Source organism: Bombina bombina, chromosome 3 (assembly GCF_027579735.1).
Source record: "Bombina bombina isolate aBomBom1 chromosome 3, aBomBom1.pri, whole genome shotgun sequence".
In the NCBI taxonomy this organism is placed as follows: domain Eukaryota; kingdom Metazoa; phylum Chordata; class Amphibia; order Anura; family Bombinatoridae; genus Bombina; species Bombina bombina.
The window spans coordinates 1115019900-1115032195 of NC_069501.1; the positions used below are offsets into that span (position 1 = coordinate 1115019900).

General features: G+C 36.6%; 1 protein-coding gene and 1 pseudogene across 3 annotated transcripts in view; both read right to left on the reverse strand.

The window, feature by feature from the left end:
* Positions 1-1785: 1785 nt before the first annotated feature.
* Positions 1786-12296, reverse strand: part of USPL1 (ubiquitin specific peptidase like 1) — a 72877-nt gene continuing 62366 nt past the window's right edge. For all 3 annotated transcript variants that reach the window (XM_053708472.1, XM_053708473.1, XM_053708471.1), the window contains one exon: positions 1786-5348. In XM_053708472.1, coding sequence (XP_053564447.1) covers positions 3667-5348 — 1682 coding nt within the window. In that variant the 3' untranslated portion in view covers positions 1786-3666. The remainder of the gene's footprint in view (positions 5349-12296) is intronic.
* On the reverse strand, positions 11785-11903 carry LOC128654862 (uncharacterized; annotated as a pseudogene).

Consider the following 12296-nt stretch of genomic DNA (forward strand, 5'->3'; position numbering starts at 1 on the left):
AGAACCTTAATATTTTGGAAGATGACAGTGCAAGTTTGTTCCCAAAAAGCCAATGACTTTAACCACTAAATTAGCCGCTAGTTTGTTATGTACAGGGGTTACTGACAATAGTGAGTGGATCAAAAGGAAAGGTACGGCCATTACCTGCAGGGTTTTACAAGCTGGTAATGGCTTTAAAAGCTCAGTCACCAATGAGGAATTTGCAAGTAAGTTTTATGCGAATTGTAGAAGCTCATTTGTAGTCTCTTTTAGAATGCAAAGTTTGTTTCCTTCAATATGTGGGTCAGACCTCCAGAGAGTTGAGGTCTCGAGTAAGAGAACACATTAGGGACACATTGATTATTCATCTCTGTGTATGTGCACACACTCAAATTTTGAAGCTGGTTGATTGATTTGTTTGAAATAGCCTTATACTTGAAGATATGATATATTGTGCGTGTGTGCATACACAATAACATTTTCCTGTATATTTGATGTGGCCTCCATATACTTTGTATAAGTATATTGTTGTGTTCCTTTAACTTGATATCATTACTATTTTTTGAATGAATTTACTATTTAACATATTATATTTGTCCAGTTTTCCGTTTTCCCCTTTTTCCATAGTACTATGAAATGTATACGGTTTGTGTATATATTACCAAGAATGTTTTTAATTGTTGCTTGATTGCAGGCTGTTTTCCCTTTAAATAGGGAGTCTGCACAGTGTATGGTATCCTATGATTAAGTGCCTGTTGTGGCACAAAACTATCTGCAGGACTAGGCAGACCCTGGGTTCCGTGCCCCACAAGCCACATATACTGAGGTGCTGTCTTCTAAACCACTTTTGAGGTGGTGGAACTTTGTATGAATAAAGCTGTTTTTTTTATTTTTAAAGCCCTTTGGTAACTCTTTTTGTACAGTTATAAATAGGTCACTAGAGTGTGCAGCCAATGGCTGTATGGAATATAACAGTGCTCTGCACTTCCACTTCTAACAGATCAATTTCAGAATGGAATTGCAGGAAAAAGGGGACAAAACAAATAATGAAAGTATATCGCAGAGTTGTTTTTATATATACAATTTATAATTTTACATTACCATCTCAAAGTGTTTAAAGGGAAAGTCTAGTCAAAATTAAACTTTCATGATTCAGATAGGGCATACATTTGTTAACAACTTTCCAATTTACTTTTATTATCAAATTTGCTTTGTTCCCTTGGTGGTATTTTAGAAAAGCAAAACCTAGGTAGGCTGAAACGGATTTCTAAACCGTGGAAAACCACCTCCTTGCTCTGAGCATTTTGAAAGTTTCACAGTTAGACAGTGCTAGTTCATGTGTCATATAGATAACATTGTGCTCACTCCAGTGGAGTTATTTAGGAGTCTGCACTGATTGGCTAAACTGCATGTCTGTCAAAAGCACCGAGATAAGGGGGCAGTCTGCAGAGGCTTAGACACAAGGTAATCACAGAGGTAAAAAGTATATAAAAAGTATATAAATGTGTTTGTTATGCAAAACTGGGGAATGGGTAATAAAGGGATTATATCTTTTTAAACAAAATTCTGGTGTAGACTGTCCCTTTAATAGTGCTAAACTAGGAGTTTCTAAGTTTTTAATACTGGATTTTTAGATCAGTAACTGTGCATATTCTTCTTTATAATAGTGTCTATTACATGCAACTATATGAAAATTTGTGTATACTGTCCCTTTAAGGTATTCATTTAGTATGTTATGTTATTTTGTAGAAATATTGAAGTACAAATAAAGACAAAATGGAAGAAAAAAAAAATATAAATCGGATGTCTGTGCAAAATATTTAACTTTTATTAAAACTTTTAATCATCCAAACTGTACAGTAACACGCAAAAGAAACATTAATGGAATACCACATATAGTATTTCGCAAATACGTAACAAGCTTTTATATAGTTACAACAATATGCAACTGGAACTATTTAGAGCAGACTTCAACAGTGCAATAAGCAATCTTAAAGGGACACTGAACCCAATTTTTTATTTTGTGATTCAGATAAAGCATGCAATTTTAAGCAACTTTCTAATTTACCTTATTATCAAAGTTTCTTCATTCTCTTGAAATCTTTATTTGAAAAAAGAAAAAGGCATCTAAGCTTTTTTCTTGGTTCAGAATTCGACAGCTGTTTTTGATTGGTGGATGAATGTATCCACCAATCAGCAAGGACATCCAAGGTTTATCACCAAAATGAGCCGACATTTAAGCTTATATTCTTCTATTTCAAATAAAGATACCAAGAGAATTATGAAAATTTGATAATAGGAGTAAATTAGAAAGTTGCTTAAAATGTCATGCTCTATCTGAATCACAAAAGAAAAAAATTTGGGTTTAGTGTCCCTTTAAGGAAACCAACCCCATAGATGTAATAATGAAATAAAGGGTCATTTCAGTCCAAACAAACCCACATCAGTACATTTCAATTCTGAATAGAAGTATTTTTGCAACACTTGTGATAGCTTATACTAGAAACATTTTGTTCTATCACTGAGGTTTTAACCCCTTAATGACCACAATGTACCCTGTATGTCACTGGTCGTTAAGGGGTTTTTCAGGACATAATAGCACAAGTCTAGCAAGAACACGCTATTAATGCCCTCCCTAGAGCAGGCTTTGTGGAATAGAGCAGTCTCAATGCTGGTGGAAAGACCGCGCTATAAAACAATCAAGTCCCAAAAAAAGGCCAGCGACATACAGGGTACGTTGCTGGTCCTTAAGGGGTTAATGTGCATATCAACTGCCAACGTGATACAAAGTGCAGGCTGGCTATGCAGAGACACTGCTAAAATGTGCAATGAGCATACCTAGATATGCACAGTAAAATCTCTCGCTGAAAAAGTGATAGCTTTTAAATACAAGTGCGTGGCAAAAAAAGAAAATGTTTTTATTCAAAATCTTTGTCTGGACAGTCCCTTTACAAGGAACATTATAGTGTAAAAACGACATGCTCCAACTGTTTAGTTTTAGTACAACTAATTCTGCAAATCTGTGTTAAACACAGTTAAAGTATTGTTTGAGAGACAGAGAATTGCTGATACTGTGTGGACATTGCAGATGATCCAATCAGCAGCTGTGTCCACTTGGGGACAACAGTTCTCTGTAGCTCAGAGCGGTACTTTAACTGTGTGTTTAACAATTGCAGTCAGAAGACAAAATTATGCAAAGTAGGGCAAGTAATTATTTGCATTATAAATGGTCCTTTAACATCTCTAAAAAGTGTTACATAATACGTACTGACAAACTAATATACAATCATTATACACAATACATACATACACATTATTTGCTTAATATTTTAGTAAGTATAGACCCTTTGACTTGGTTCAGATTAAGCACTACAAGATCAATGTGCAGGTCAGCACACAACATGCATACAAAATCAGAATCTGAATGGATAAAGCCGGCAAATGCAAAACAAACAAAATTGTTAATATTGTTTTTTAAATGCAGTAAATCATCCATAAGGCAGCAGGAACTAGAACATACTGATATTTTTAGTGCTTTATTGTTTTTTTTCCCGAGAAGCCAATAGAAGTATAGCAAACTCAAAAGTGCTTACTAAATTTGCAAAAAACTAAATCTAGATGCCTCCAATGGTGGGGTAAACATAAGATTTGATCACAGTCAGACAAAGAAAGCTTAACATACGCATTTTAAAAGATGTCATCAAAAGGAGGGAAATATTCCTCATCAGTGTTTAACAAATGCATTGCAGATTGAGAAAGGAAATCAGACACGGTTTCCTCTCCAATGGAACTGTCACTGCTGTTATGTTTCAGGCTGGATGTATTTTCAGATTTATCTTGCTGAAGAGACATGCTGATCATGGTATAGTCATGTTCTTGTATTTGGTGCAAGCTTTCATTAGAGGAGTGAGCTGTATGATTTGGTATGGATGAACTGTAACCATCAGCTAACATTTCTAAGAATCTAGTATCATCAGAGGCATATTTTGTGGAATCTGCTGTCGGAGAAAAAAGTTCTGCAAAGAATTCTGCATCCCCTGGACTACTACAAATAGATGTGCTAGAGCTCATCGTACATACAGATTCATTGTCCACATTATCTATATGGTCCTGTAGTTCCTGTAGAAAGTCATGCAAATTGCTATTATTGAGATGAGATTTAGGATTTGTGTGACCACCTTGCTTATTAGACTGAGCTTTTGCAGTCATCTCAAGAGATGCCAATTCATGTTTCTTTGCTTTTAATTTTTTTAGTAGCTTCACTCGAAGCTTTCGAATTTTATCCTCATTAGAAGAGGTGTCATTTGCTGCAGACTTACTGTCATCTAACACATTTCGTCCGTGTTTTAGCGGTTTTGAAACAGTGGGTACAAGAAAAGTTCCTAAAGGAGTAGAAGACTCATCTTTTGGGACAGGTAATTTAAGAGATGAATTATTCTTAATATCGATTAGGGATGTGTTGGAGTCTACTTTATTTTTCACAATGCCTTTGACTTTAAAGCCACCAAAATTTTCTGCTTTCTTAGCAATCACATTTACATCAGTTGTTTTTAGCAGTGGAGTTAACTTCTGATAGTTCACAGGGTTCTTCTTGCTTGAACAAGACAAACTGGTGTTCAGAAAAGAAGGATTTTTGTTTAGTAAGCTCTTCATCCAGCTGCCGACCACACCTTTTTTTGTACTGTGTGGCATTGGACAGGAAAAACCATTTGCAGATGATTTATCAGAGATGGCACTCTTTTTATCATCTTTCTTTTCATTAGCAACTGGCTTAGGATTTATGGTCTTAATCGCAAGAGATAAATGTTCAGTGTTGGTAGGTGGAGATTCACTTGCTGAAATACTAGATTGCTTTTCACCCATACATTCAGGCATAAGCATACAGTTATTAGATGTATCACTAGGTGCATTACCTGAAAAAGATTCTGTTGGAAAACCTGTAGCTTTTGATTGTACTTGTGATACAGGAATAGGAGTGTCTGGTATGACATTATCTTCGATTGGATTGCCCTGAGAGTCAACTGGAATTTCTACAAGAGTCAATGTTATGATGTCATCATCAGCATAACCCTCCATCCCTGAAAGCCAATTGGAATCACTTGGCATTGCTGCAGCATTTGAAGGTACAGATTTAGCTGGTAATGTGTTGCAAGCAGTTGGACTCAAGCCGTTATTGGGAGATGCAAGGACTTGGTTATTTGCAGTACATGATTTGTTTTCCGTATCCACTGTACAAGGTGACTTTCCTTCAGTAATTTGTGAGGACTCTCTTTCCCAAATGACAATATGGATTTCTGCAGGAGGGACAATAAAACTCTTGTGTGACTTGCAAAATGGCCCATTCAGATCATCAAACTCAAGCCAAGAATCTGAAAAGGGACACAAATGAAAATGAGTGAATACATATAAAAAGACGTCATTTACTATATCCTTAAACATAGCAACAAAAATACAAGTTGAAACCGAAAGCAAAAACAGTATATAGAAAGGTCCAAATTAAAACGCCTTGTTACCATTCAACTTTGAATAAAAAAAATTGCAGTATATGTCAATTAGCAAAAATGCTTCCAGTAAGAGCTATAACTTTTCAGCGGCACATGCACATATTCTGTAAGGGCCCAGGCACCAGTAACTACACAACAAACCTCTCAGAGTCCGTAGTGGCTTGTATGACACAAATCAAGCCTTCACTAATACTTTCTAAACAGGCACATTTCAATTTTGACCTATCCCTTTAAATCTTCTGGGCCGTTACACTGAAACCTCTACTAATTTGTCAAAAGTAGTACCATACATAAAACATTTCTGCGTACTAAAATATATATATTATATATATTATATAAATTTATATTATATTTACGGGTAAACAAATCTTGACTTTTTGGAGTTATTTTGAATATGGAAAATGGATATTACTAAGCAAGCAAACATGTAATATCCCCATAGACCACCACTTTTTTTAAACATATATTAAAACTGGTTTAACTGGTTAATGCCTCATAAATGCAACTCCTCTCAATTACGGGTCCCTTAACAATGCACGTTTTGTTCACAGAAAACTTAGAAATAGACCTGGGGGAAACCTAAATTGCCTGTTGTCTTTACACTGTGAAACTGAAATGTGTGTTCTTAAAACAAACATATTTGGTCTTTAAGACATCTACAAGCTTTTTTTTATCTCAGAACCACAAGTCACTAAAAAAGAAAAATAACGGAACAAGGCAAAGTTTTAAAAGCTTTCACTGCAAATTTATATTTAAAAAGGGACAGTTTACCCTAAACTTTTCGCCAGGTAATAATTTGTTTCCAGTGATCGATTTTACTTGCTGTAGTGTTTACAAAAAGTTCCTTTTACTTTATTCTGATATTTGAAATAGCAGATGTTTTTTTTTTTACTGTGATATCCCTACCTACTTCTTCTATACTTAAAAAGGGACACTAAGCACATTTCATGCACCTCCCTCTAATCATTGGTGCCGACATTTAACCTAGGTTACACTGCAGATATCTGAAGGAGAGTTGCTGCACATGTGCAAACAGGTCAGCACTGCATTGTAGTGAAAGATATTTCAATATGGCAGCACCCATGACTAGAGAGAGTAGGGGGTGGGGCTAACCTCAATATTATGCTTATAAAATGTATTTAGCGTTTAAGGTAAAGAAAAACTCCATTTATGCTTACCGGATTAATTTCTTTCATAGTGATGAGAAACAATCCATAACTCCTGGGAATTACTCTTCCCTGCCACTAGAAGACGCAAAGACTCCCAAACCCCAAGAGCTCTATAAAACCCCTCCCACCTCACCAGTTAGTCTGACGTACAGCTAAGAAAAAGACGTAGGAAAACAAAAATGAGCAAAATAAAAAAAACTGAGCAGGGTAAAATAAATGTGCCCAAAAACAAACCAACACCAAAAAAAAACAGGGTAACATCTTATGAATTTATCAGGTAAGCATACATTGTTTTCTTGTATACAGATGGTGAGAATCCATGATCAATTACTCCTGTGGACTAATACCAAAGATGTTAAGTCCACAAGCAATGAGAAATAAGGGTAAGAAAAAAAAGAACATATTTTCCCCCCACAGAGAAACTAAATCCACAACCCTAAATGAACCCAAATAAAAAAAAAAAAAACAGGGTAAATAATTTCTACCCCCCCCCCTTTTTATGCAACTATAATGACTGACAGGCACAAAAAATTAACCTGAGAGACAACTGACTGAAGGACTTCCCAACCAAAGGCAGTCTCAGAAGAAGCAAAAACAAAAATGTTAGACTATAGTAAAAGTATGCAAAGACCACCGAAATTTAGTCAAAAGATCTTGTGGAATGGGCAGTAAGCCGCTTAGGTGGAAGCTGTCTCACCACCAAGTAAACTCTGTGAATCAAGTTTCAAGCAAGAAGCTTAAAGAAACTGAATAAGCTAAATCCTTAGCATCCACATAGCACTTCAGGGCTCTTACAACAAAGTTATGAAAAAGCTTCTCTGAAGAACTCTTAGGATTAGGACATAAAGGGACAACAATTTCAAGACATTCGAAAACACAACCTTAGGCAAAAAGTCAAATTTAGTAAAAAAAACAAAAACAACAAAACCTTATCCTGATGAGAAATAAGAGTATCATATGAAAGAGCAGACAACAAACTCTTCTAGCAGAAGAGATTGCTAAAAGAAAGAAAACCTTCCAAGAAAGAAAGTGAAGTTAAAGTTACCTTCATGTTGATCTAGTAGTGATCGGCTTTATAAATTGATTTCTGACAGTATACAAATACAACTTTTTTTTTTTTTAAATCAGTCACGTTTTTACATTGTCCAATTAAAAATCTAGCAGTTAGGTGTCCGTCACTCGACATCATTCGCCTCCTTAATGATATGCCCTAATCCTTTTTTCTTCACATCTGAATACACATGCGCGCTCCGTTTCGCGCATGCGTAATTGCATGCAGTTGGAATTACCAGAGCTCGCCGAGTTGCGCATGCACAGTTCAATGGAGGAGTGTGAACGCCCTTTTGAGAGACTAATAGAGCGGGTGGGACCACTCTATATCTCACATACCAGAAAATCAGAAAAAAGAGATAGGGAGGAGTCACCATCGTAACGGTAGGGATTAATAAATATATATAATTTTCAAAATAATAAAAGAAAGTGAAAAAAAAAAAAGTAGCGATTAGCTTATGTAAATAATAAAGAATGCATGGATGTCTTCAAAATGTTAAAAAAAAACACACACACACAAAAAAAAAAAAAAACACTTTACCTTCACTTTAAAAGGGACATTATACACTACATTTTTCTTTGCATAAATGTTTTGTAGATCCACTTATATAGACCATAGTTTGTTTGTTTTTTAAAATGGATAGTTTTGCTTATTTTTTTATTTTCAGACTCCTAACCAAGCCCCAAAGTTTTAGGAGAATAGCGACGTATAACTACTCCAGCTTGCTTCTGTTTGTGTAAAGGGTCTTTTTATATGCAGAGGAAGGGGGAGAGTGTCTGCTATTTCCCACTTGCAGTGGGTGTTCCAGCTAATCTTTAACAGTGCTAAGCTGGAAGCTTCTAAGTACGTTTTTAAACGGTTTTATACTGGATTTTCCATGATTTTAATTTATAAATAATTGGGTGTTTGGATCAGCAATTTCATTTTGATCTATCAAATAACTGAAGGACACAGTAATATTTCAGTAGTGAAATGAGGTTTATTGGATTAACAGAAAATGTGCAATATATAGACAATATATTGACAATATATACACAAACAGGGCAGAGGACTGGCAAAAATCCTTAGTCGCCTGTATGAAGAATTTTAGAGCACGCACAACATCCAGATTGTGCAACAAATGTTACTTAAGAAGAATGATAAGGACATAGAGATGGAACAGCAAGTTCCTATCTGAAACTACTTTAAGGAAGAAAACCCAACTTCAAATGAAGAACCACCTTATCAGCATGAAAAATAAGATAAGGCACACTGCAAGGCACAGAATGGCACTCAGATTCACACCAATAAAGGAGTATAATCTAAACCCTATGGAAAGTCTTTCTACAACAGGTTTCTGAAACTGAATCAGGGTCACAATGACAGATAGGACTAAGCGTTCAATCACCAAGCAATCCGCTTCAGAGAAACGAGATCTGAATGAAGGAATGGACCCTGAGATAGGTCCTTCATCAGAAGAAACCTCCAAGGTGTAAGAGATGACAACTTCTCTAGGACTGTATACCAGGTCCTGCAAAGTCACGCAGGAGCTATTAGAATAATCTAGGGCTGTAACTATATTATTTTCATAGTTGATTAAATCGGCCGATTATTTTTTTGATTAATCGACTAATCGAATAAAAAAAATAAAAATAATTTTTTCTCTATATTTAAAATAAAAATCCACATACTGAGTGTTATAAATATAAACTTTAGACTAAAACTTGACATTAACATAACTGTTGGTCCAATATTTAAGCAGCAGAACAAATTTTTATAAATAAGCAAAACACAAACTGTTTAAAAAGAGGTAGAACTAGTAAGAGATTAACTACCACTGTTTATAACATTCTGTTATTCACTCTTTCAGAAACTTTGCATTGAAATGCAAAAAATGTCCACATGCTCCTGGCTGAGGCTGGCTCTCTTTTTTGCAGCTATTTTGCCTGCAGCAGAGAAGAGGCGCTCAGATGGTGTTGAGGTGCCTGAGATGCATAAGTAGGGTTTTCCAATTTCACCAAGGTGGGCTATTTATCTTTGTTAGCTCTCCAACAATGCAAGGGGCCTCAACAATGAAAGCCTGGACTTCATTCTAACATAAAAATATATTGAATATCTATATGCAATGGCAAACAACCAGCTATAAAGGTTAGGGGAAATAATATCTAGTCCACTCTTAAAATAACAGATATATACTAGGGGTTGAATTTGGTACATATGCCAATTAATTAAAAATATTAAAAAAAAAAAAAAAAAAAAAAAAAAAGGCAAAAGGGCTAAAGACTATATATATCAGTAACAGGACACAGCCTTACACATTTATCTATAGAGTACATATAATCAGCAATAGCAAGCGATCCACAAAAAATTGTGCAAACAGGTAATAGTGAAATCAATTCATTTAACAAATGCCATCAATTTAGGGCTAGGTGTAAATAAGCTCAGCACTATATCATGCAAAGCATAGTCCCAAATCACCTGATTTTATATAAACAATCCAAATGATGACTCCTGTTTTATTTCTGGGTTGCATATAAGCCAGGAGTAGTTGTAAACTTAAAAAGAAACTTATAGTGTCCTGAAAAAGTGAAAAGTAAAATGTCTGTAGACGTCCTTTAGGCTAAGGACATAACCATAAAACTCAATACCATGTGCAGGAGCTCACTGGAGTAAAGCACCTGGTGCTGTACACAGACCAACTAATTGCAAACCAACTAATCGATTATGAGATTCGTTGACAACTATTTTCATAATCGATTACTATCGATTATTCCGATTAGTTGTTGCAGCTCTAGAATAATCAATGCTCTCTCCTGAAGATAACGAGCAATGACACATGGAAAGAGAGCAAACAGAGGAAACAGGTATGCTAGACTAAAAACCCAAGTAACAGCCAGATCAACTATCAGGGCAGCCTGGGGATCATTTGACCTTGAACTGTACCTTGAAAGCTTGGTGTTCTGCCGAGACACCATCAGAAACAGCTCCAGCACACCCCCCCCCCCCCCCCATGTGAGGGTTAACCTGGAGAACACCTCCGGATGGAGAATCCACTCTCTGGGATGAAAAATCTGTCTGCTCAGGTGATTGGCAGATAGACAGCCATTGTGAGCTACCGCCCACTGAACAAAGCTGAGCCACCTCCTTCATGGCTAAGGAACTCAGTTCCACCCCGAACAACTGAGGTGATAGTATCCGACTGGAGCCTGAAAAACCAGCCAAGGACAACTGAGGCCAAGCCCTCAGAGCATTGAAAATCGCTCTCCACTCCGAGATGTTGATGTGGAGAGCAGACTCCTCTTTAATACAAAGTTCTTGCGCCTTTAATGAGATCCAGACTGCTCTCCAGCCCAGCAGGCTGGTGTCCGTGGTCACAATTGCCCAGGATTGTCTCCAGAAACATGCACCCTGAGACAGATACTCCTGAGAAGCCACCACTAAAAAGAATCTCTTTAAGCTGAACCAGATCTATCCTCTGAAAGAGATCCAAATGGTCACCGCTCCATTGACTGAGCATGTATAACTGCAGAGCACTCAAATGGACTCGAGAAAAGGGGATGACGTCCCTGGGACCCTCAGAGCCATTACCTCCATACAGTAGACACTGAAAGTGAAGAGAAAAATCAGCTACAGCTGGATTCCAACTCCCAACTTTGGTTACAAGATGGCTAAGCCATCTACCGGAGCACTATAGCTTGCTGTTGGCCGAACAGCAGACTGTAGAGAGAGGCAAGAGGAAGAAATCTTTGATTGTCTGACCTCCGTTATTAGATTTTCTATCTATGAGAATATTTCTAAGATCCCTCACCCTTTTAGTTGGAACAAGGGAACTTTTCCCTAAATTCCCATTCCCATGTGAACATAGAAAAGACAAGATCTCTTGAAAAAGAGCTTGCTCGAAGAAAGGATGAGGCCTGAACCATATAATGTCCAGGAGGGCACCCCTGCAATCCTCCAAGACCTAAAGAGTCTATCACTCCCATAATGGAATGACCTGAACCCAGTTCAAGGCCTCTCATACCTGGACTGCAGATACCCTAGAAAGGTGAAATCTGCCCCTGGGAGGAAAAAAAAAAACCAAACAAACAAAAAACTTAGATTGCTACTACAACACCTGGTATTCTCAGATGTCTACCATCCAAGTACTAACCAGGCCCAACCCTGCTTAGCTTCCGAGATCAGACGAGATTGGGCGCATCTCAGGGTGGTGTGTCCGTAGGCCCAAAAAACTTGACTTTTCTTTCACCATGTCTTAAGAAATAAATAAATAATACATCCATTTAGTTAAGACATCTTTTTATTTTTTATATAAAGAAAATACTTCATATACATATGAAACCTGATACAAAAGACTAAATAGAAGGGAAAAAAAAAAAAAAGGTGGCGTTATTCCTTAAAGTGATGGTAAACCAGAGCGATTGCTCAATCAAATTAGATTTAAAATAAAAAATTAGTTTAATTCATAAAAACAGTTATGCAATCTAACGTTTTCCTTTCTAACTGATGCTATTCTAATTATTGCTCCGGCAGCCCCAACATTACCATTTTTTTTTGTGGGCGGTTTTTCCTTTAGCTAATCGAATATCTGGCATTTTGCCATGTTTCATGGAAAAC